This window comes from Canis lupus, chromosome 4 (assembly GCF_003254725.2).
Source record: "Canis lupus dingo isolate Sandy chromosome 4, ASM325472v2, whole genome shotgun sequence".
Lineage (NCBI taxonomy): Eukaryota > Metazoa > Chordata > Mammalia > Carnivora > Canidae > Canis > Canis lupus.
Window position 1 is genome coordinate 14,018,337 of NC_064246.1, and position 26,846 is coordinate 14,045,182.

At 34.5% G+C, this 26,846-nt stretch overlaps 1 protein-coding gene and 1 long non-coding RNA gene across 5 annotated transcripts in view; one reads left to right on the top strand and one right to left on the bottom strand.

The window, feature by feature from the left end:
* Positions 1–26,846, bottom strand: part of LOC125754942 (uncharacterized) — a 73,147-nt gene that overhangs the window by 38,352 nt on the left and 7,949 nt on the right. The window lies entirely within an intron of this gene.
* Positions 1–26,846, top strand: part of CABCOCO1 (ciliary associated calcium binding coiled-coil 1) — a 117,313-nt gene that overhangs the window by 20,559 nt on the left and 69,908 nt on the right. For 2 of the 4 annotated variants that reach the window (XM_049108969.1, XM_049108970.1), the window contains 4 exons: positions 8,172–8,288; positions 10,704–10,848; positions 14,787–14,900; positions 15,666–15,738. In XM_049108969.1, the coding sequence (XP_048964926.1) occupies positions 8,189–8,288; positions 10,704–10,848; positions 14,787–14,900; positions 15,666–15,738 (432 nt within the window). In that variant the 5' untranslated portion in view covers positions 8,172–8,188. The remainder of the gene's footprint in view (positions 1–8,171; positions 8,289–10,703; positions 10,849–14,786; positions 14,901–15,665; positions 15,739–26,846) is intronic. The other 2 variants (XM_049108971.1, XM_035715032.2) reach the window with 2 other exon arrangements.

Sequence of the window (26,846 nt, forward strand, 5' to 3'; positions counted from 1 at the left end):
CAATAGGGTAAGAAAAAGAAATAAAGAGGAAGGAGAAAATAAAACGGCCCCTGTTCTCAGATAAAAGGATTGTCTATGTAAAAAATTAAACAATAAAAAAAAAATCCTAGAACTAGTAAATTAAGCAAGATTGCAGGAATAATGTCAGAGCACAAAAGTCAATTGTATTTAAATGTACTAGCAATATATATTATATACCAAAATTTTAATAAATAGCATTATTTACGATAGCTCAAAAAACGAAATACTTAAGTATAGATCTAACAAAAAATGTACAAGATCTGTATGCTAAAAACTACAAAATGATGACAAAAGAAATAAAACCTAAATAAATGAAAAATATACTATATTTTTGGATTAGAAGTTTCCACATGGTAAAGAAGTCAGTGCTTCCCAAACTGTAGATTTAATGCAGTATCAATCCAAATCCCAGCAGGATTTTTTTCTAGACATATTCAAGCTGATTTTTAAATTTATATGGAATGGCTAATAAATTATAATATCTAAAACAAAAAATAAGAATAAAGCTGCAAAAATCATATACCCAATGTTAAGACTTACTATAAAGTTACAATAATAAAGTCAATGTTGAATTAGTGAAGGGATAAATGCATAGATCATGGAACAGAAGGTAGAATTCAGAAATACACTGACTTAAAAATAGTCATCTGATTCTTTTATATAAATATGCAAAAGCAATTCAACAGAACAGTGTAGCCTTTTCAACAAATGTTGGAACAACTTCTATCTATATTTTTAAAAAGTACACCTCAGCCTAAACCTTTCACTTGATACAGTTAGCTCTAATTTGATCATAGAAAGTTAGAATGTAAAACTATAAATTTTTTAGAAGAAAACTAGGAGAAAATCTTCATGACCTAAGGTTTTACAAGAAGTTCTTAGATATAACCCCTAAAACATGACACATAGAGGAAAAGAAATGATAAATTAGACTTCATAAAATTGTAAAACTTTGGTTTTATGAAAAGTTACTTATAAAAGAATGAAGAGACAAGCTACAGACAGGGAAAAAATATCTGTAAGTCACATATTTTACAAGTCTTGTCTCTGTAACATACAAAGAACTCTCGAAAGAAAACAAAAAAACAATCCTATCAAAAATAGGCAAAGTTATCAAAACCCATAATTCCTATCAACCAAGAGGAAAACATTAGACAAACCCAAATTAAGAAACATTGTACAAACTATTTGGTACCTCTCAAACTGACAAGGTTATCAAGAACACGAAAAGATTGAGAAATGATCACTCTAGGGGAACCTCAGGAGACTATTAAAGACTCCTCAGGAGACTATTAAAGACTATTAAGTACATGGTGGTATCTTAGATGGGATCTTTGTACAGAAAAAGAATATTAAGTAAAAACTGAGGAAATCTAATAATTTTAAAAATATGTATTTACATAGAAAAAGAAAGGGATTTAATGATGAAAAAATATATATGCTTTAACAAAAAAAGAGAAACTAAGAATAAACTTTAAAAATAAATGTACAAATCCTATATTAAAAGAACTTCAGAGCACTTTTAAAGGTCACAATGAAGTTTTCAACATTTGGAAAAGCCTTACAACATTCTTGGAAACACTCTACATCATAAAGATGCTAAATCTCTCTAAGTTAATGTATAATATTAGTATTGCAATAAAAATACCAACAGAGTTTTTTGTTGTTGTTGATGTTTTGGCCTAGAGATGATTTACTAGGAAAGGTAATTCTAACAAAAATATGGAAAATAGGCAAATACAAATTGTCTTTAAAAAGTGTAATGAGCTATATAGCATATCTTGTTATTAGCAGCAGTAGTAGTAGTGTAATAAAATCTTAAGTATTTGAACACAGTGGTTAATGACTAAATAGACCAAAAGAACAGAACCAAAAGTTTAGAAATAGACCCAACCATTGGAATTCAGTATTTAATAAAATGACATCTCAAATCTATGGTGAAAATATGTAGTATTCAGTAAATAATATTGTGTCTGTCTAGAAAAGATAAAATTGAATCCAGCCCCCTCTCTGTCCATATACCAGAATATATTCCAAGTGGGTCACTTTTCTACTTAAATGTAAAATAATTAGGGTCGCCTGGGTGGCTTAGCAGATGAGCATCTGCCTTCTGCTCAGGGCATGATTCCAGGGGTCCGGAATCGAGTCCCACATCAGGCTCTCTGTGAGAAGCCTGCTCTCCCTCTGCCTATGTCTCTACCTCTCTCTGTATGTCTCCTGTGAATAAATAAAATCTTAAAATAAATAAATGTAAAATAATTAGAACTATAAAAATGTTGTAGGAAGACATGGATTAATTTCTTACAACCTTGGATGGGGAAGAACTTTATAACAAAAGAAAAATTACAAGAATAAGAAACTGGGGAAATTATTACAGATACCAACAAACTATTAAGTTCTATAATATAAAAAGAATACGCAGAAACAGGAAGAAAAAGACCAATAATGCAATAGAAGAGTAAGTCAAGGATATGACTAAATAAATACAAGTGATTATTTTATTTTTTTTAAGGTTTGATTTATTATTTGAAAAAGAACAGTGCACATGAAGGGGGAGGGGCAAAAGGAGAGGGAGAAGGAATCTGAAGTGAATTCCAAACTCTGCACTGAGTGCAGGGCCTACCACAGGGATCAATCCCATGACTGCAAGATCATGACCTGAGCTGAAACTAAGAGTCCCACGCTTAACCATCCAAGCTGCTCAGGTGCCACAATACATGTTATTCTTAAGCAAATGAAAAGTTTAGTATTAAAGATAATAAGGAAAATGCTAATTAAAACTACACACAAATGTCATTTGTCATATATCAGATTGATAAAAGTAAAATTTTGATAGCATTTTGAGCTGTCAAAGCTATAAGAAAATAGGTACTATCCTGTATTACTAATGGAAGTATATATTTAAATCCCCCTTATGAAGATTCTATCAGATTTAGAAATGTACCACTCTGCACCTGGTCCTTTGCCTCAGGGGGGGCATGCAGATCTTCGTGAAGACCTTGACTGGTAAGACCATCACTCTGGAGGTGGAGCCCAATGACACCATCGAGAATGTCAAGGCAAAGATCCAGGACAAGGAAGGCATCCCCCCTGACCAGCAGAGGTTGATCTTTGCCAGCAAACAGCTGGAAGATGGGTGCACCCTGTCTGACTACAACATCCAGAAGGAGTCCACTCTGCACCTGGTCCTTCGCCTCAGGGGGGGGAATGCAGATCTTTGTGAAGACCTTGACTGGTAAGACCATCACTCTGGAGGTGGAGCCCAGTGACACCATCGAGAATGTCAAAGGGAAGATCCAAGAAAAAGAGGGCATCCCCCTGACCAGCAGAGGTTGATCTTTGCCGGCAAACAGCTGGAAGATGGGCGCACCCTGCCCGACTACAACATCCAGAAGGAATCCACTCTGCACTTGGTCCTGCGCTTGAGGGGAGGTGTCTAATTTCCCCCTTTAAGCTGTTGACAAAATTCATTGCACTTTTCTTTCAATAAAGTTGTTGCATTCCGCCCCCCCCCCCCCCCCCCGCAAAAAAAAGGGTCTGTGGGCAGGCAGATTAACTGGGAGAGCCTGGCCATGGAGGAGGGGGTTGGCACAGCAGGCTCCAGAGCTCGGGGGCTGGGGCTGCAGTTCCCAGAGCCCAGCCCCTCTTCTCCAACCAAGCAGAAATCTTTGCACCAGGCCCAATGAAGAGAATTAGATTAATCGAGGACATCTGAACCAGCCACCAAGTACACACTCAAGGGTCTCCTGCTTCCTCCTCCCTGTCTCCATTCACCCTCCAGCAGGAGCAGGCTAAGGCACCTGCACATGGAAAGAAGCCAATTCACTCATATGGCAAATCCTAATGGAGCATCTTCTATCTGCCACGCTCTGCAAAGTACCAGGGGAGACATCACAGCTTTCTTGGAGCTTATCCTCGGGGAGGTGGGTGGGGGTGAGGGAAATAATTAAATAAGTAACCAAATAAATAAGGATGATTTTGAACAGTGAAAAAAAAAATGAATGTACCCTTTGTACTCCAATGTACCCTTTGACCCAGCACTTCCACTTTTGGGAATTTATCCTACATATCCTCTCATACATACATACATATGTAAAGTTGTTAGTTGCAATAATGTTTGTAAAGGCAAAAAAATTAGGAATATCACTTAGAGACATCAGCATGAACTCATATTTAACTTAATGTAGATACAGATATATAGTTGTCAAATGTACACACATATTCTTCTTAGCTCTGTCCACGGAGATGGCTTAGAAGCAATGACATCCAGTATCAATGAGCATACCCAGGAACCGGGTCTTGGTTTATAACTTAATTCTCAATAAAAGGAACCAAGGCTCCTTAGAGAAATAGCTGATTGTAGACCTGGAGCCGGGAACATAAAAGATGAGTCAGGCATATTGCAGTGGCCAAGAGTAAATGCTCAAAAATCAAAATGATGTCGGCATGTCAATGGAATAGAGAAGCCAACTGAAAAGCTTCCAATGTCCAAAGTTGGAACAATTTGAACAAAACAACATAGTAGTATTGAATTATAGTCCAAAGTATAAAATTAGCATCCATGAATCCATGCTGATACAAATTAATGATTTGTATAAATAATCAACTAGGTAAAATACAGAATTCCCAATAATTCATGTAGATAATTCACCCTCAAGAAGTTAAAGCACAACTCTTCACCCCTTAAGTATGGGCTACACAGTGACTTCCTTCGAAAGAGGACAGTTTGGGAAGGGGGAAAAACAGGAACTCTATAGTAGAGAAGCCTAATAAATACTATCTTAGCCAGGTGACTAAGGCTGGCAACATCAAGAGCTATGTCAAATAACATATGCCCTTGATATAATATGATAAGAATGGCACTGTAGACTTCCTCCCTCAAATCCTTAACCACTATCTAATCATGAGAAAAATATTAGACAACCAAAATTGAAGGACATACTACAAAATATCTAACTACTACTTCTCAAAACCGTCAAGGCCAGTCTTCTCAAAACCAGGGCAAGTCTGATGGGGTCTTGGGATAGAAAAAAAAAGACTTTATAAAAACTAAAGAAATCCAAAGAAAATATGAACTTAGGCAATAGTGAAGTATCAATATTTGTCCATTAGTTGTGCCAAATGTACCACAGCAATGTTAGCAATATGGGAAACTGTATGGGGTATATGGGAACCCTCTGTGATACTACTGAAACTTTTCTGTCAAGCTAAAACTACTCTGAAATTAAAAGTTTATCAATAGGGTTAGCCCATATGTAGCATGGAATACTATGCAGCAGTAAAAAGAAAAGAATGAGAATGCTTTTTAGGTATTATATGGGGAATCGTATATTGTTATTAAGTAAGGCAAGTTGTAGAATTGTGTGCTTTTGTTTACGAAAGACAAAAATGAGAATTTGTGTTTTTGTTTTATATATATATATATATATATATATATATATATATGTATACACACACACACACTAGGAAAATACAGAAAAAGCTAATAAAAACTTTCTGTAGGTATCTAAAATACATAAAGAATTCCTACAACTCAATAGAACAAAAATAAATAACCCAATTTAAAAATTGGCAAAAGACTTGAATCTCTATTCAAGGAAGATATCCTTCAAGGAAGATCCAAGGAAGATGTCCAAAACACTAACAGGTTCATGAAAAGACCACTAGTCATTAAGGAAATGCAAATTCAAACCACATGAAATATCACTCCATGCCTGTTAGAATGTCCATCATCAAAAAACAAGAGATAACAAATGCTGTCATGGATGTGAACAAAAGGGAACCCTTGTGCACTGTTGGTGGGACTGTAAACTGGTACAACCACTATGGAAAACAGCTTTAAGTTTCCTTAAAAAATTAAAAATAGAACAACCATAGTCTGGCAATCTCACTTCTAGGAATATATCCAAAGGAAACAACAACACAAACTCAAAAAGATATCTGCACTCCCATGTTCATAGCGGCATTATTTACAATAGCCAAGATATGGAAACAACTTAAGTGTCTATTGATGAATGAATGGATAAAAAAGTTGTGAGAAATATATATATAAAACAATGGAATGTTATTCAGCCATAAAAGCCAAAGAAACTCTACCATTTGTGACAACATGGATGGAACTTGAAGACATTATGCTAAGTGAAATAAGTCAGACAAAGACAAATACTGTATAATCGCCCTTACATGTGGAATTTAAAACAAACAACAAAAAAAGAAACATAACATCAAACCTATAGAAAAGGAGATCAGATTTGTGGTTACCAGAGGTAGAAGGTGGTCAAGTTCAGACTTCTAGTTACAAGATAAGTACTAGGATATAATGAATATGATGACTACAGTTATACCACTGTGTGATATATAGGGAAGTTGTTAAGAGAGTAAATCCTAAAAATTCTCATTACAAAGAATTTTTTTCACTTTACCTTCTTTTCCTTCTTTTCTTTTTATTGTATCTATAGGAGATGAACATTAGCTAAGCCCATTGCAGCAATGATTTCACAATAAATCAAACCATCATGCTGTGTGCCTTAAACTTACACAGTGATATATATTAATTATTTCTCAGTAACACTGGGGAAAGTTTTCTGGAGGGAAGAGTGTGGGAACTGGGCATGTGACTACAAAGGTTGAGGAGCCTTTTCACAATATGTATTCACATATGTTTTTTGAACCATGTGAATATATCACCTACACTAAAATTAAATTGTAAAATAGAATATATGACGTGAACAGTCCTATGCTTTGCAACACTTTAGCTGAGTGTTCACAAACTAGAAACAGAATAAAGAAAAGTAAAACATTTTCATGAATCTCACATTCCAAATTTGACAAGTTATTTCCATTTTAAATTTTTTCCATAACGTACAACTGACTCAAAATATTTCTTTTATGTGAAATTTTATATTGTTGATATCAGTTCAAAAATGAATTTTAAAAACTTGAGCAGGATCCATCCAGCCTCCTCATAAACTAGGAGAGAGTGAAAGTACATATGTAAAGCCTAACCAGAAAAAAAGCAAGAGATCTAATTTTTCCTTTTGGCAGAAAAAAAAAAAAAATCCCCTCAAACCTTTAAACCTAACAAGATTATAGTTATCATTGGGAAAGAATATAATTTTAGCCATGCATGCCAGAGAAAGAGGTAAAGTCTGTTTATACTTAAACTAAGAGGTGGTAGAGTCCTGAGCCCACAGTGAACATTCCCATCCAGCAACATTTTAATAGAAAAAGCCCTGAAGAACATAATCTGGGTTGTTAGCTGTAGTGTGGTTGACCATTAATAAAATTCTAGTGAGGGGACTGTCTTTTCCACTGATTCAGTTTCTGATCTGTTCCTTGTCTCAAACTTGTACTACAAGGCATACTGCAGACAACCCATCTGAAATCAAATTGGATCAAACTAAAAGATTATGCTACATAGGATTTGTACAGTGCTCTTAACAATATACATTTTGGGGTGCCTCGATGGTACAGTCGGTTGAGCTTCTGACTTTTGGTTTTGGCTCGGGTCCTGATCTCAGGGTCATGAGATCAAGCTCCAGGTTGGGTTCCATGCTCAGGGTGGAGTCTGCTTGAAGTTTCTCTCTCCATCTCCCTCTGCCCCTTCTAATCCTGCTCTCTCTGTCTCTCTCAAATAAATAAATAAATCTTTATAAACAAACATTATACATTTTTGAGTTGTTCCAGAGCCTGACCAGGGACAAGCTGTTGAGAATCAGATGGGGCATTTGACCTCTTTCCAGGCCCATGGGCCTAGATTTATTCCCTTGTAGATAACATGAATATTAGTAAGTAACCATAGAATACTTAGTTCTATGAAATTGAACCGTTTTCTCCAATATAGGAATGTTAGTAATAGATAACATTTGGATAGGATTAACTTGTGCCAGTCACAGTGCATTTGCTTTCCAAATTCTGTCTTGTTTAATTTACACACAACCTTGAAATAGTTCTATTATTCTCCCCATTTTAAAAATAAGAAAAATAAATGAGATTTAGAAAGATTAAATAACTCCTTAAAGTCACTGGCATCAGCCCCAGTGAGTGAGAACTCACCGTCTCTACTACTACATCAAAAGTTGCCAGCTTTAGGCTGATTCTAGAAAGCATTATACACACATAATAATATACTAATGTACATATCATTTCAGTTTACCAAGTGGTTGGGATGCGTGTCTTATTTGAGCCTCACAACAGCACTATAAATTTGAAAAGTGGTCTTATTCTCATGTATAGATACAGAAAATGGAACTCAGATCACCTAGCCAGTAAGTAGCCGTTATAAGGTACCATGTTAAGTCTTCCAACTAATTATGTCCAGCATGTTCTTTCATTACCCTAAATTTTTGAAGATAAATTTTGCTTCTAACAGCCTTTACTATTTAAATGGTTTAATCTTTCATATTTTAATCACATAACTAAATGTGATTTTTAAAAGAGCAAATATTTCAGTTAGATAAGTGAAATGATAACTCTCCTAATTTTTAAAGCCATTATCTATAGATAGACATTAGACATAGAAAAACAATTTTAAAGTGTCAATTATATTTCAACATAAGGAAATAGTCATATAAATGTATTTTGTGCTTGATAAGTGCAGTTACATCTAGAATTTTAATCAATTATCTAAGAATTTCTTTTTTCTTTGCATCTTTAATTAATACCATTTTAGTAATAAAATTATTCGGATTTTTAATCCATTCATTTTTGAATTGCTTTTATCCAACAAATATTTCATTTCTGAAGTTATCCCAAGAAAGTTTCAAAAGAAGTTTATCATAGAAAAAAAATGTTCGATAATAATTAAGCTCCCCTTAGAATGATATAGGAAAGCTTAGTTATCCAGCAATATTTCATATATCTAACTTATAAAAGACAATCTGGAGGGAGGCTATGGGAAAGGAACCAATTGCCATTAATTAAACCAGTTTTTAATTATTATTTAGTTTTTTGCTTCATTCAAATTCCTACAGATAGAAAAGAATCCAGATGAAACAAATTTCAAATTAGTATTTATAGTGTCTTCCTAAAATTTTTTTAAAGATTTTTATTTATTTATGCATGAGAGACACACAGAGAGAGGCAAAAACATAGGCAGAGGGAGAAGCAGACTCCATGCAGGGAGCTCAATGTGGGACTTGACCCAGGACTCTGGGATCACACCCTGAGCCAAAGGCAGATGCTTAACCACTGAGCCAACCAGGCGTCCCTCTTCCTAAAAGTTTTCATTGCTTTACTGTCATTTTATCGGTAATTTGGGGAAATTACACGTCCCAGAGTGAAAGAGTAGCTCTGTAGTCAGAAGTGGCTGGTGCTTATATTCTCATAAATCCTGTGCATCACCCCCTCTTGCCTCCCTGAAAAATTCACTTCATTAGCAAGATGTGGAAAGTTGACTGACAGTTTCCTGAGAGAGATAGAGGTTTGGTTAAGGCTGGGAGGGTGGGGTCCCCGGAACATTACTCCAGAACCCCAGCTGACACCTCCAAGCAGCTGGTCCAACCTCGCCTTTGCTAGAGACTTTCAACTCTCCATCTCCAAGCTCTTCAGTTTTATGTGTATACACTCAACACTCGTCAGTGTGTATGTGTGACGTAATAATATTTTGCTTGCCACAAGTAAAAATGAGCATAATTAAACAGGAAAAGAAGATGGAAGTTCATATTTGTATTATAGACACTATAAATGTTAAGTTTAAGGCTTTTGACATTTATCTACTCTTTTTTCAACTGGACACATGCCATAGAAGATACTTTTGCTTTTTTGTTTGTTTTTAGTTGCAAGAGAAGAGACCACAATCATTGACTTGTTTATTTTTGGTAATGGTGGCAAAGTGGTGTCAGCGTCACTCTGCGCTGTCATCTGGCTCTCACCACCACCACCAGGCATACATTTGAGAAACAGCTTACATAAGTTATAAGTCTGGAGCTTGGATAAGAAAAAAATATCTTGATGTTTTACATAAAAATACATATTTCTGGCATCTATTGAAAATCTTCAGTCCCAAATTCCCACATGTTAACAATTCCCCAAAGCCAAGTGTTGGTTGACTCTGTGCATTTACATTTTCAGTTCTGAGTTCAGCTCTCCTGTCTACATTAACTGAACCTACCATGTAGGTCTTCTTCACCAGCTAATCCAAACAATTTCTGTGTCATTTCTAGGTGCTCTTATTCTAAGATCGTTAAAAATATTTTTTCCGGGGATCCCTGGGTGGCTCAGCGGTTTAGCTCCTGCCTTTGGCTGAGGGTGTGATCCTGGGGATCCGGGATCGAGTCCCACATCAGGCTCCTGGCATGGAGCCTGCTTCTCCCTCTGCCTGTGTCTCTGCCTCTCTCTCTCTACGTCTATCATGAATAAATAAACAAAATCTTTAAAAATATGTTTTTCCCATTTTAAAGTAATTTTTAGGTAGGTTTTATATTATTTTTGTATCTTAAAATGGGAACAAAATCTTTAGACAATTATATGGCATTAGAGTAATTTACAATTTTTGGGTGTGTCAGCCTCTATTCTTTTACACAAAATATAATTATTAACTTACCATTAAAAACATTGCTATCACCATTGTCTTCACAAATATTGAAAAAGTAAATATTTGCACATTAAGGATATCTTGGATTATTTTGTTCCGAAAGCATCTATCAAAATAATGCTTAAGACTTCTCTGGATCTTATTTTAGCACTGCATATGTCTTTGGAAGACAACATAAAATGGCTTGGAGAAGTTATGGCTGAAATAGGACCATCTCATTCACAGAAAAATGAGGAATGGAGTATCTTTAATATAAGACAAGCTAATGCTGTCATTGACTACTTAAAAATAAGGTATGAATTTTTTTAGTAGCATTTATTTTTTCATTTCATTATCTTTTTACAAAATATCTATTAAATCAAAAAGAATTCAATTTTTAAGACCTTTACAGAATTTATACTGTAATTAACCCAGCCAATAACAAGGTAATATTAAATCTTTCATCCAACAAATAAATTCAGGACATTGAGTTTTGGCTAACCTTTCATTCTTAAAAAAGATTTGTATTTGATGAGTATAATTTCACCAGAATTATAATTTTTTTTTTTTTTTTTTTTACCAGAATTATAATTAATTATCCAATTTTTTCTTTGAATCCCTAATTAATATAATTTCATTAACAAAATTATTTATTCACATTAATCAGACCTGATTACAATAGACTTTATATTTTAATAGTTGGCCTTGACATCAAAATTTTACATTTTAGAATAACGTTCATTTACATTTAAAAATTTCTTTTATTTTTTAAGACTTTATTTATTTATTCATGAGAGACACAGAGCGAGAGAGAGAGAGGCAGAGAGACACAGGCAGAGGGAGAAGCAGGCTCCATGCAGGGAGCCCGACATGGGACTCGATCCCAGGTCTCCTGGATCACAACCTGGGCCAAAGGTTGTGCTAAACCACTGAGCCACCTGGGCTGCCCTAAAAATTTATTTTAAATGCTTTGTATTAGAAATTAAACCAATTAAACTCATTGTTTTTCTTTATGCTTAGAAAATGATGGTAAATAGAGGAAAAGTATTTTTATTATAGCGATTCTTCATTGGTGAAATAAGAAATCTATCTTTTTATATAATCTATCAGAAGGTCTGCATTAGAGGCATGCATCTCTCTCAAGGGACATGGACATTTTTAGAATTTGCAAATATTTAAACAAGAGTTGGTAAAATCTTTCTTTTGCCTGACTAAAAGCTTCTGAAGAATATCTTTTTTCCTCCATTACTATATACTGCAGTGTTTTCCAATTTTAAATTTTAAAACTCCAAAATAAGGAATGTCCTAGACATGCTCAAGATTTGCTTGGCAAGGATCCTGGCTGTAGTCTGGAAGCTTTTTAAATATTAATGTTTAATTTGATAAGGCTTATATACTGGTTTCTGGCATGAATTAATAATCGTATATGATATAATATGTTTTATATAATAACATTTGATATAATTTGATTTCTTAATATAAAACATATACCTCCTAATGTGTGTCTCTCACTAAAAGCTACAGTACTCTTCATATCAATTAAAGTAAAGCAAGGTCCTTGTGTGGAAAGTAAAGCTAGGAAGGAAGGGAAAGGAAATCCAGAATTAGACAACCTGTTCCCCAAGGTTTTCTGCCCATCAGAATCGCTGGGTGAGGGGAATTCTCTGCCTATTTGTGTCGCATTCTTCTTTCCTTTCTTTATCTGTTTGAGACTGCCAGGTCTCTCTTTGAAGAACACATTATTACCTCTGAGTTCTAAACCCAGGAAGTTCATAATGGACACCAGGACTGATAGTTAACTAACCCCATGCAGGCGCCCTAATGACACCTTCTAGGTGGTGAAAGGTGCCACTTGTCTCTTTTCATCTTGTCTCTCTGGACAAATGCTCAGCAGTCTATTTCTTGACATTTCATTTCAGAAAATGATTTTGTTAGGAAGGGATGTCGGTGTTAGTCACCATTAAATGCTTACCAGGGTAACTTCACTTACCAAAAATTTCTCATCTCATTTCTAAAAACACTAACAAAAAACTAGTATTTGAGAGGTCAGGTAAAGTGAATCAGAACTATTTTTATGCCATTAAATCTTCACATTGTGATTTCAAAGAATTAATACATTTTAAATTCATCTGTTACAGAAAATAAAATATTGCTTAATATGATACTAGGATTGATACTGGAGTTATGTAAAGAGAAATGTTCTTTTCTACAACTCCTTTTTAGAATGCCTCATAGGTCCACAAATATAAATTTAATGGCAATTAAACCAGATAATATTTTTCATTTTAATGACTACAAAGAAGTTTTATAAATATGAAGCTAACTCAATTATTGAAAATATAAGCATGTTTCAATTTAATCTGATATTAAATTTACTCAACCAGTGAAAGCCCTCATCAATTTAGGGAGAGTAGTTTTTAGAACATGACCTATAGCACATGAAACTTAACTGGCAATAAAACTGAAATTTTATTTAATACTGTTAATAGAATCTAACTTGTATATTCCATCATGTATCTGTGAAGAAAACTAATACCAAAATACCTCACTAACATTACTGTAAGTACTGACCAATCTACTTATTCAATATATACATTAATATATTTTATATAATATATACAAATATAAATATAAAATGCTACTGAAGCCTTTCAGTATAAGACATCATTTAGATATGTCTGGTCCAAGTACACTTCTGTCATTGTGTATTCTACTTATTCTTTGGGAGTTAGGTGAAGGTAATGTGCACTGGCATTTACTCAATATAAGAAAATCAGCACTGACCCTCTGTGATCAACAGGGTATCTTACTTCCTGGCATGGAGCCCAGATGTCTTGACCCATTTTATTTCTGAGTATTCTCTTTGATTTAGAACTAAGACAAGATGTTTAACAAAATAGTCTAGGGGCTTGAGTCAGCTGGATGTCTTCCTTCTAAAGGAAGGAGGAGGAAATGTATTCCCAAAGCAGAGGTGTCACTTTATTCCCATAGGAAGTAATCTAATAGATCTTTGGTAAAGTTACATAACCTCAACCAAGATGGGGACCAGAGTGAAGCAATGGAGGCAACTTGCCCTGGCCCTGAAAAGTGCCTCCTTAGGTGCTTCCCTTCCTTCATCTGCTTTACCCTAGTCCTGGCCTTGCCCCAACTTACATCTTTGACCACTTCATCCAAGTCATGAATTTTATTTTCATTGTAAAAAGTGAATTTCCATTTGGCATGAGACAATCTAATTCCTATATGCAATGAGGAGAATAAGGCTGAAAGATTATAAAATTGCAGGAAGGAAGATTTATGAATTAACTTCTTTGTGTAACATAAGATGGAAGGAAAATTTTACACTAATTCACTGAGAGGAAGCCAAGTTATTTCCAAATACTCCACAGTCTTTAATTTTTCTATTCAAAATTGGTTATTGCCAGCCTAATATTTTTAACCTCAAAGCTTTCTCTAGGTAAGCAATATAAGGGAAGGAGAATTTGAATTTATTTTGCTTCATTGAATCATCAGACTTCACTAATCTTGATGCATTTTCTAGCCAACAAATCAAAGTAATGTCAAAAGCTATGTTAGTTTTCTGAGTGTTGATGACTAATTTGAATGTACGAGTTTTTTTGAAAAAAAAAAAATACCATGACTGAGTCTGCATACCCATCACTTTTTAATGGATTGTGTTAGTAGTGAAATCAACTGCTGATATAACTCAGAGAGACCCAGCTGCCTGAGGATTTCTTCATTGATTTCAAATGAATTGAAACTTTGATCCATTACAGCATTCAGGAGAAGCCATTATTATACATGCTCTGTAGCTACATTTTGCAAATGTTAATTTCTCAGTTATATTAAAATCAATTTTCTTAAATAGCAAAAGGCACCAGAGTGAAAGAGAAACCACTAAGACAATTTTTTTGTTCTTGGGCATTTTGCTGTATTATGAGTCTATTAATTTTCCCAACCAGCAGGAAGAGAATTAGAAAAATTCAAATATTATCACAAACAGGATATTAGAAATCAGCCCTTCAGTAAATTTTTAACTCTCAATAATACATTGCTAAGATCTGTAAACTTACTAGAAATACTTGTTTTAAGAAACTCTTACCCTTTAGCTCTTCACAGTTTTTATACACTGACCATCTAGTCTTTGGGTAGAAACTAAAGAAATAATCTGTCTTAAATTAATTCCTCTCTTTGACATGTGATCAAATATTCTACAAGAAAATCAGACAACTTTTTTTTTATTTATTTATGATAGCCACACACAGAGAGAGAGGCAGAGACACAGGCAGAGGGAGAAGCAGGCTCCATGCACCGGGAGCCCGACGTGGGATTCGATCCCGGGTCTCCAGGATCGCGCCCTGGGCCAAAGGCAGGCGCCAAACCGGGGCACCACCCAGGGATCCCGAAAATCAGACAACTTCTAAATGGATTTCAGTTCATATTGCATCATTAACATCAGGTGTTATCAGAGATTAATTTAATCTTGAAACAGCTTGAGAACATGAGAAGTAATTGATACAGAAGTAGAATATAGGATTCAGTGTCATTCATTCCAGAGGAAATTGACTCCAGTTTGAAGCCAAACATGAAGAATAATGTGAAATTTGGTGTTATTTAGGGACAGTGCATTATTTGTCAACCAAAAAAAGTCAAGATGCAATCTAATTGCTCCCTTATTCTAAACCTATCCACTTACCACGGATTAATTTATGTTTTTTTTAAGATTTTATTTATTTATTCATGAGAGAGAGAGAGAGAGAGAGAGAGAGAGAGAGAGACAGGCAGAGGGAGAAGCAGGCTCCATGCAGGGAGCCCTGACGTGGGACTCAATCCTGGGTCTCTAGGATCATGTCCTGGGCTCAAGGAAACACTAAACCTCTGAGCCACCCAGGCTGCCCTAATTTACTGTTTTTATATTAGCTACTGTTATACTGTCAATGTCTCAAAAAAGTAAATCTTTAGTTTCTTACTATTGCTGGACAATTCATTTGGAATAAAAGACATAACTAACTCCATATTAGTGTTTAATGTCTTTTGCTTGGCCAATATGAATAACTTTCCTTTAATAAATACTCTTACATATTTCTTTCCTAAAATAAATTTATCAGAGTTGCACATTTCTTTTGTGTTTCAGCTTATTTCAACACTACAAGCTATATGAGTTTCTATTCTACTCTACCAGGGAAGAAATTGTGATAGGAACTAAGGTAAGTAATTTATCTAGATGAAACCAATTAAGCTGAATCACTTAATGCATGCTGATCAGCATCTGGATCTTTAACTGCTTAAAGCAACTTCTTGTCAAGATTACTCAAGTGTTAATATAACCAACTAGTAGTTTGCAAAAAGAATAATTACATAAAGTGAGCTTTGGATTAAGAAAATAAGCTGTCTTTTGGAATTAAAAGCATTGTTAATCATATATACTTTATGTATTTATGGGATATTTGACAAATCAAAATTGAATGGGTTATGTATGTCTTCATACAAAGAAAATTGGGAAAAGTGAGATAAATTAATTCAGTTAAATCTCTTCTAATTTCACATTTTTCCCCAATCTACTCATTTTTTAAGGTCTAATTCAAATCCCACTTCCTCAACGAAGCAAACCTTCCTTAATTGCATCACATCTCAAAGGAAGGGTTTAGACAACGTCTTTAATCACATCCTATTATTTTATTCTAGCTACACTTACTATACCAATAAGCACATAAATATGTACTATGCTAATATGATTTTCTAATTATTTCTGTGGATTAATATAGTCAACACAATTCAACTGCAGTTTCCTTGAAGGCAAGGATGAGGTGCTGTTTTTCTGCCAAAACAGAGTATAATGCACCATAGCCCTTCAACCAAACTATGTAAGAGATTCAGTGACATTGAATACAAAAGTGTTTCTACAATAACTGATCTATCTGAAAACTCTTTGTAACAGCTTTACATATAATTACATAACCATAATTGCTAGATATGAATCCTGGGTAAGAAAACATCTGAAGGAGGCTAAAGATCCCATAAAAAGTGCTCCTTAGCTTCTCAACCATGGAGGAGGCTATGTTGCCCAGAAGTATCAGGCATAGGAGTGGCCATGGTCATAAATAAACAGTGAATAAGGAGATATTTATGTTATCTTTGAAGTTTTCCTGATATTAAACACCAGGTGGAATGTGCCAACTTTCCTATCTGCCAGAGTGTTGTTATAGTGGATTTTATAAAGTGTTTGCTTCATAATCACTTCAATTGGTTGTTACTCATCCTCCATGTGGGCACTTCTCATAAGAAGCTGGTCTTTTAAGTGAATTAAAGGAAAACAAGGAGCCTTTTTTGCCTTTGACTTTCCTTAAAGTTTTCTCTTAGTCTCTTCATACTATATCTTAAATTAGGTGTCACTTGACAAAGTTTCACTGAAAACATTTCCACTGGAGAATTACATCACGTAGTACAACAGTGTTGCAATAATGATCACTTTGGAATACAACCCTATCTCGTCTATTCAACAAAACTTTGGGAAAATAATAATGGTTTCAAAAGCAGCACAAGCATATATTTAGAATCATCAAGAAAAAAATTCATAAAGAACTCCCTTTTCCCTTTGTTATTGCACAATCATCCCTTTCCTTGTTGTAAGGATATATTTAGGTGACATTTATGGTTATAGAAAGAAAAAATGGAGAAAGTAGACTGGTTTTTGGTGCCTTTATTTTCCTTTGTCTTTTGTATTTTCTCCAAGCTGACCAGAGCTGTAAAAAAATCTTTAGTTAAAGGATATTAGGTCTTCAAGAATTAGACCACTCATGGTATTTTAAAGGATTAACCAAAGTAGGTATTATACTACAATATTTAATGGCATTGTAGAAGTTTCTGATAACCCTTGGTGCAAATATCTGTTTTTTAATTAACAACCTTTCATAGAGAAGGCAGAGGTCTGCCCTGCTAATGTGATTATTCATGCTGACCTCAGTGCTCTGGGACCAAATAAGGTCCACACAACAACTGCATAAATGTTCCAAATTTAGCTCTCAGGCTAGTGTTCAAATTAAAGAACACTGATAAAATTTAGTTTCTTTCTTAATTGTGGATAGGCAATTATAATAAAACACATAAATCCCCTCTAAGCATAATTACTAAATATTAATTTTTGTTAGGAAAAGAACAGAAATAAACCATAGTCATACTTTTCTTGGGTTTTAGTTTAAAAGAATTGGTTTTTGTTTTGTTTTGTTTTGTTTTTTGAATTTAGTGATCACTTATGGATATCTCTACTCACCCTTTCCAAGAAATTTCATATTATGCTTAGATCATAGAGGCACATTTTCAGTAAATCGTTGTTCCTGACCTGAAATGCTTCGTAATCTAGAAATATTTCTAAAACATTTATAGATACAGTTCTATAAATGACATTTTGTAGTTCATTGGGTGGTTTACAGATCAGACATCTTATCTTGAAAGGTAGCAAACAACCAGAATGAGCTAGGATAATGACAGAATGGAGGCAGCAAATTCCCATAGTTGTAGCCACCTGAGAAGATGAAATATATGAGTTTCACTCAGTATTTAAAGAGATAAGTCACTGAATTCTACTCCTGAAACCAATATTGCATTGTATGTTACTTAAAATTTTAAATAAATAAACAAACAAATTAAATAAATAAAGAGATGAGGACTCCCTTTTAGTCACTTAAGGCAGGAGCTCTCCGTGTCTTGTGACAGTGCAGTTAGCCCATAGATCCTCTGACACCAGGCAGCCTGGGTGGCTTGGAGATTTAGTGCCGATTTCAGCCCAGGGCATGATCCTGGAGAACCGGGATCAAGTCCTACGTCAGGCTCCCTGCATGGAGCCCGCTTCTCCCTCTGCCTGTATTTCTGCCTCTGTGTGTGTGTGTCTCTCATAAATAAATAAATAAAATCTTAAAAAAAAAAAAAAAAAAGATCCTGTGACACAGAAATTGTAAGGGAATCAGACTCTCCTTAGGGTATATATATCTTCCTTGGCCCAAGGCCACACTCAGGAAGAAACCTGGAAACTTCTCTGTTCTTTGCTTTTGTTACCTAAAAACTACAAGAAACATTTAATAATTGCACATAAAGAACACTATCAGATATTAGCAATGGTGATGATCAAAACTTCGTAGCAGATTCCCAAAGTCATGGTTCTAGTCAGGTATCTACCACCAAGAATCTACTAAAATGAGGTGATATAACTATAAAATTATGTATTTATTCATTCAACATCTGTTACCCAGTCCCTAGTACATTGTAGGTTTTGTTAACTTCTAGGGACACAAAATGATAGGCAACGATTCTTGTCCTCAAGGAGTTGACTATCTAATGAGAGGAGAAAGGTGATTAAATAATTAATAATAGTGTAGGACCCAAAGTGTTAAGATCCTATGCAAACAAATAGAAGACAAAGAGGATCATCTAATCTGTAGGTTTAAAGCTTATAGAGGAAATCTAAAGGTTGTGAATGAGTTAGACACTGTACTGTGTTTGGGTTTTTGTTTTGTTTTTTGTTTTTTTGTTTGTTTGTTTTTTGTTTTTGTTTTGTACCATGAAAGAAATCTCACTTAAAATAGTTCAAGAAATAAGAAAAAGGAAGGGTATAGAACTTGGTCACCAGCTGGTAAATTGAGAGTGAGCTGGCCTAACGTTAACTGGCTGTACCTAGTCAAACCATTTGAACCAAGTGATGCAAATATCTCAATCTCTTGTCTCTCTTAGACCTTTTTCATCTCTTTTCTCTGATTCTTTTTATTTTGATCTCATCCCCCTCCACTGCACACTGTCCTTCCTCTAACTAGTGGGAGATATGACAGAGGCAGCTCCAGTTGAGCAACTCCAGGAGAAAGGGACATTCCTCCTTGCAATGTTAATATTATTGGCCCTGCTTGTGCCATGTGTCTACTCTCAATTAATCATTGTGGCCAGAGGAGTGGAGTAATGCTACTAGAAGATCCAAGTAGACCATATTGAACAAGTGACAGAGGATAAATAGATCCCCAAAAGAAATAGAAAGAGCCATTACAAAAGGGAAGAGTGACTTTATCAAAATAGTGACGTAAGCTATTATTTGCCCCTCTCCTACCATCTTTGCAGAAAGTTTTGGCAAACAAACATCTCCAGGCAAGTGAACCAAGACCATCTAATGTAAAGATAAGCTGGCAGCCCAAAATCACCAAGCAGTTGAGGAAAATAAAATCATAGGTAGACATGAAACTCTATGAACAAGTCAAATAATAGCTAAGGAACAGAGTTGATAGAGCAAATGGTAGAAGATTTTAAGTTTGATTGATATTCTTAAGAAAGTTTGAAATTTTATTGTATTCTTAAAAAAAAGAACTAATAGAGATCTTGGAAATTCAAAATAGGATTTGAAAACTTTTAATAAAGTATCAGGTATAATCTTATGTAGATAGGATTGAAAATATAGAAAAAAAACTTGGAACTGTAAATTACCAATGTTTACTTGAGGGGATGTAGGAAATATTAATGGAATGATAATTATATAAGATATTTAAAAATCCAAATGTAAAAATAGCATCAGACCCAGAAGATATTATAGGCTAGTTTCACCAAAATGTCTAAAGTTGATAATTTCCTTTTATATAAAAATTGTGATAGAGGATAGAAGGAGATGGAGAGCTTTCAACTTATTCTTTGAAGTTAGTATAATTCTGAGAATGCTTTCAACTTATTCTATGAATTTATAATGAATTATAATGAAAAGTGAGCAAGAATAATACAAAGTTATGGGCAATCTCAGGTATGAAGATAGATGCCACAATCTTGAATAAAATATTAGAAAATGAAATATACTAGAAGATTGGATGTTCAAATAGGATTTATTCCATATATGGAGTGGTGGTTTAACACTGAGATATCTATTAATGCAATTAAGTACATTATCAGCTTAAGGGGAGAAAAACCAAGTGACCATCTCAATAGATATGGTAAAGCATTTGATAAAATTACACACCCATTTTTCACTTTAAAAAAACTCAAGTTAATCGGTGTTATAGGATTATATTCTTTTTTTTTTTTAGGATTATATTCTTAACTGAGAATATGCCAACACAAGAAACTCTCTAAAAGTATCTTAATGAAAACATTAAAATACCCCTAAGGAACAAGGCAAAACTGATTATTATTATCAACAATGCTTTTTAGTTCCTAGCCAATGTAATAAAACAAAAAAGAAGTCAAAATAGAAGAAAAAGAAAAATATTGAAAATAAGACACAAAGCTTTCATTGTTTGCAGATGGTATGATATGAAACCATCATTAAGAAAATAATATTTTTTTGGGCGGCCTGGGTGGCTCAGTGGTTTAGCGCCTCCTTCGGCCCAGGGCATGATCCTGGAGACCAGGGATTGAATCCCAGGTTGGGCTCCCTGCATGGGGCCTGCTTCTCCCTCTGCCTGGGTCTCTGCCTCTCTCTCTCTCTCTATCTCTCATGAATAAATAAAAATCTTTTTTTTTTTAAAAAGAAAAGAATATTTTCTTATATATTGGGTAATAACTCAATCGAAAAGGCTCACACTGATAATAATGAAACCATAACATTTTTAGAAATGACCCTAACAAAAACATGCAAAAATAATACAAAAAATGAGTAGTTTTAGTAGAGATAATTCTTATTAAATCTGAGTAAGTGGAAAGTAAAACATGTTCACAGTTGAGAAGACTCAATTTATGAAGATATCACGTCATTCCAAATTAGCCTTTAACTCAGTATAATCACAATATGCCATGATTATAGTGGCACTTTACAAATATTATTTTAATTTTTTATTGTGGAGCATTTTAACCAAATACAGAATAGAAGGAATAGGATATTAAGCCTTATATATCCATTACCTAGTTTCAACAGTTATGAGCTTATGGCCATAATGGTTAAGTATCTTAATATGTGACTCTAAAATATAATGAATTTAAAGTAACTCTTTAATATCATCACTTATGCAACCAATGTTCAAGAGCTCTGATTATCTTATAACTTGTTGTATTTGTATTTATTTACGCATCCATGTGTTTGAATGTGTGAGGTAGCACCCAAATAAAATACCTATGTTGCAATTAGATTCTTATGTCATTTTAAATTTATATGTTTACTATTTGTATTTTTTATTTCCTTATAATTTGTTTGTTGAAAAATCCATGTCTTCTACCCTATAGAATTTTCCACAGTTTGCCAATCACATTCCTGTGGTATTCTGAACATATCTCTATCTTCCATATTTCTAGTAAATGGGTAGTTAAATGTTGGAAGACTAACTAGATTTCAGTTCAAATGCTTAGTAGAGTTTATAGGTGGTATTCTACAATTATATTAGGAGACAGATAATGTCTGGTTTTCTTTTTCATAATGTTAGCAACCACTGATCATCATTACTTAGATCTATTATTTCATTAAGGGTTAAAAATGGTGATATTCTACTTCATCATTCTTTTTTTCATTGATGATCTGGATACTTCGATGAATAGAAACTTCCATTCTTCAATTATTTGATTAAACTGAGATACAGTTCATTTAGAAAAGACAGAATACGTGCTGCTAGATTATTCTCCTTTTGTTGATAGTTTTCAAAATAATAAATTGAATTTTTAGTATCTTCCAAAAGTGACTATAGGTAGACTATAGGTAGGCTGAATGATTCCCCCCCACCCACCTCAAGATGCTTACATACTAATTCCTGAAACCTCTGAATATGTAACCTTACATGGCAAAAGGAGCTTTGTAGATGTGACTAAATTAAAGGATTTGAGATGGGGAGATTATCCTGGATTATCTAAGTGGGCTCAATGTAATCATAAGGTTTCTTATAAAAGTAAAGGAAGAACGGAGAGTCAAAGTCAGAGAAAGGGAGAGAAATTTAAAGATCTATTGCTGGCCTTAAAATGGAGGAAGAAGCCAGGAGTGAAGGAATTAAGGTGGCCTTTAGGGGATGGATAAGGCAAGGAAACAGAGTCTCCTCTAGAGCCTCTAGGATGAATGCAACCCTGTCACCATGTTAAGTTGAGAACTTCTGACTTTCATAACTGTAAGATAAATAAATCTGTGTTGTTTTAAGCCACTCCATTTGTGGTAATTTGGTATAGCAAGAATAGGAAACTAATACAGACTTTGATTTAATAAATACTTGTATGTGCTACATACTAGAAATACACACACACGAATTTAATTCTAACTTTCATATTAAAGGAAAAATAAACTATCATAGATGAACTGTATAACTAACCAAATACTGCTGCTGCTGCTGCTGCTGCTGATGATGATAATAATGATGGAGGAGGAGGAGGAAGAAGATAGAGAAAGAGATGAGGCAGAAGAAGAGAAGGCTGGGCAGCCCCGGTGGCTGAGCGGTTTAGTGCCACCTTCAGCCCAGGGTGTGATCCTGGAGATTCAGGATCGAGTCCCATGTCAGGCTCCCTGCATGGAGCCTGCTTCTCCCTCTGCCTGTGTCTCTGCCTCTCTCTCTCTCTCTCTCTCTCTCTCTCTCTCTGTGTGTGTGTGTGTGTGTGTCTGTCATGAATAAATAAAATCTTTAAAAAAAAAAAAAGAAGAAGAAGAAGAAGAGAAGGCATTGCCATATTAGATACCAAAGCAGTCTATAAAGCTATGGTAGTTAAAACAATATGGTATTTAGACAGGGATTGGCAAACAGACCAATGGGATCATTGGTCAAAGGTGAGACCCCTTGAGCATTAATAAGAATAGTAATTAAAATAGATCAAATGTAACAAATGTGTGCTATTAAGTATTTAAATAAGTGACATTGAAAATCAATCAGGATAATTGGCTATGTGTTTGATATAATAGATTAGATTTCTGAAAAACAAGTAGGAGTACTGGTTTCCAGATCTGCATGTAAGGAGTTTGAATTTTCCAGTCTATCCTAATGAAGAATAAAAAGCTGAATAGATTGAAAACCAACAACGCTTCTTCAATTCATATGAGAAGGAAGGACGCAGGGTGGATGGCTCCCCCCAAGACTGGAGAGACAGATAGGCAAATACAGGTCACTGTGGCTTATTGTAACAGACTCATGAGTGGAAACTGCCATGGGAACCGTGCTAGGGTAGGAAAACCTGAAATGTAATTGATGAATTGCTGGAGGCTCAGTGCCAACAACTCTTGAGAGTTTAAAACTCCAAATGGGCCCAATCATGAGGGGCCCCACTAAATTGTGAGATTTACCTCCCAGAGCTTCATCAGGAGTCCACAGCAAATATTGAGAAAAATGCCATTGGGCTCCTGGCAGGGGGAGAGGAAAAAGAACCATTTTGAAATATGCCAGACCACTTAGTTATTCCTAACAGGACCTGCACTCAAGGGAAATGAGTTAACCAGAGCCTAACCTGCTGAGATATTATCACAGTCTGACCAACTGGGCAAATGGAAACACCCAACTCCAGCCCACTCTAGCCATGCTGTCCCATCTAAGGAGGGAGAAAAAAGTAGAAACTCCTGTTAAGTTTACGGTCCAGAGGCACGGGGTCCCTAAAAGACTGATATGTAGTCATAGAACTATAGAACATGTTCTCTTCCCTGACACCCCGCCACCGCATTACTAAAGCCTTACATACAGTAGTTCCTTTTGCCAGTCTACCATTTACATTAGCTCTAAAAAATGAAATACTGAAGTATAATATAAATAAATAAGTACAAGATCTGTGTGACAAGAACTACAAAACTCTGAAGAATGAAATCAAGAACTAAATAAATGGAGATATAGTCCACGATCCTGGATAGGAAGACTCGATATTGTTATGCTGTCAGTTCTTCCCAACATGATGTATAGATTAAATGCAATTGCAAAGTCCCAAAAAGGTATCCTATGAAGATCAAAACACTCATTTTAAAGTTTAACTACATCTGAAATTAACAATGTGTTAGTTGGCTAATTAAATTTTTTAAATTTTTAAAAATTAAAAGATAAAGTTTATATGGAAAAGCAAAAGGCCCAGCCTACCCAATGCAGTGAAGAAGAAGAACAAAGTCAGAGAACTGACAGTAGCTGACTTCAAGACTTATTATCAAGCTAAAGTAATCAAGACAGTGTGGTATCCATAAAGAATGAACAAATAGCTTAATAGAACAGGACAGAAAACCTAGAAATAGACCTTTATAAATATACTCAATTGGTCTTTGACAAAGGAGGAAAGCAATACAATAGAACAAAGATAGATTTTTTAAACAGATGGTACTGGAACAACTGGTTATTCCACATACAAAGAAATGAATCTAGACACAGAACTTTAGACCCTCTACAAAAATTAACTCAAAATGGATCACAGATCTAAATATAAAACACGAAACTATAAAACTCCTAGAAGATGACATAGGAGTAAAACCTAGATGATCTTGGGTATGGCCGTAACTTTAACATACAACATTAAGGCATAGTTTGTGACAGAAATAATTGAATTAGCTGGACTTCATTAAAATCAAAACCTTTTGCTCTGGGAAAGCCAATATCATGAGAATGTGAAGATAAGCCACAGACTGGGCGTAAATATTTGCAAAAAATACGTTTGATCCAGAATATGCAAAGAACTCTTAAAATTCAACAATAAGAAACAATCTAATTATAAAATGGTCCAAACATCTTAACAGACACCACACCAAAGAAGACATACAGATGGCAAATAAGCATATGAAAAGATGCTCCAAATCATATTTCATCAGGGAAATGCAAATTAAAATAACAATGGTATACTACTACACACCTATTAGAATGGCCAACTGGAACACAGACAGCAGCAATGCTAATAAGGATGGAGAGCTCCCTACCTAGTGCATTCCCAAGAAGTACTGAGGCACATTTTGTAAATTAAGTGCACGCATATAAACATGTCTCCATACTAATATATTGACAGAGATCATCTGGGTGTTTACAAAATAAAAGACTGAATAGGAAAAATAGGTGAACTCTCAATCCATAAAATTAAATACTTTGCAAGTGTGTTGCTGCCACATTTTAAGTATAAATTAGGTTTAGCCGGAAAGTGATTTATAGAGTAAAAATCTGGTGTTGTGCTATAGCATCCCAAATTTTTCCTAAGAAAATAAAATTGATATCATGAATTATGTATACATAGTACATTTTTAAAATATTTATTCATTTTCATTTTACCAAACTGACAACACATCAAATCTTGGATCATTTGTACCTTCAAAGGTTATATATATATATATTTTTAAACATACACACATACATATTTGTGTTTGAATATAAAAACCTCATAAGATTTCTTTGATAGTTTCTCTAAATATACAAAATGTAACAGATAGATATAGTTTTATTTTTGACCGTGTAAGCCAACATACTTGATATGTTTCAGAATTTTACTTTATAACATGGACATCTTCACAGGGACTCCCCCTGCACAAGCCCAGGAGGCACCACTCACACTGTAGTCTATGTGATTAATGGAGTTGTGCATTGTACAAACTGTGCAGCTGCTGGTGCAGGCCCTGTTTTCACAAGTGGTACTGTTGCAGAATCTGATTATTATAAATATAGTATACTTAGAAAGATATTTAAAGAAAATGATAAATATACCTAAGTGGTTACCTTGCCTAGAGTCATGTTTTGGCAGCCTTTCATAACCCAAAATAATACCACTTAACGTCAGCAAATGTAGAAAATTCAGACCTCTCTAAAATCAGTGAATGTCAATTGTATATAATTTCATGTTCTGAGCACTTATTCCTAAAGCAAAAACAAAATAAAGAAAACACTTTTTCATCCTTATTTCAAAACCCACACAGATTATGGGTGTTAATGACACTGTACTTAAAAATTGTTAGCTTTTGGGGGAAAAAATAACCAGATAGGAACATAAATTTTATTTCCTTTCTTTAAACTATAAAGTTACGGTGTCCTGAATAAACAAAATAAGAGACTTATGTAAACATTCACCCTTTTAAGAGAAAAAAAAAAGCAACAAAAACATCACATGTCTGATCATATTTTGAAAAGGAGAAAGGCAACTGAAGCGTAGCTATAAAGATATCTTTTTTTTCTATTCAGTTTACCCTTGAGATGTACCTATCAAAATAATCTAAACTTATCCAGATAATATTTTTAATCTTGAAAAAGGTTTTTTTTTTTTTTTCCCCTCATTGGATGATCCTATTAGCAAACTGCTGGAAGGGAAAATCATACAGGACATAATTTGTAGTTGACCTGCTCACATTGGGTGTTGCTAAAGAAAATCAATCAGAAATTGTTGTGTTAAAATAACTCTATCGGGTCTACCTGGCATGTGTGACTGACTATGGAATCTATCATTTAAAGAAAATAGT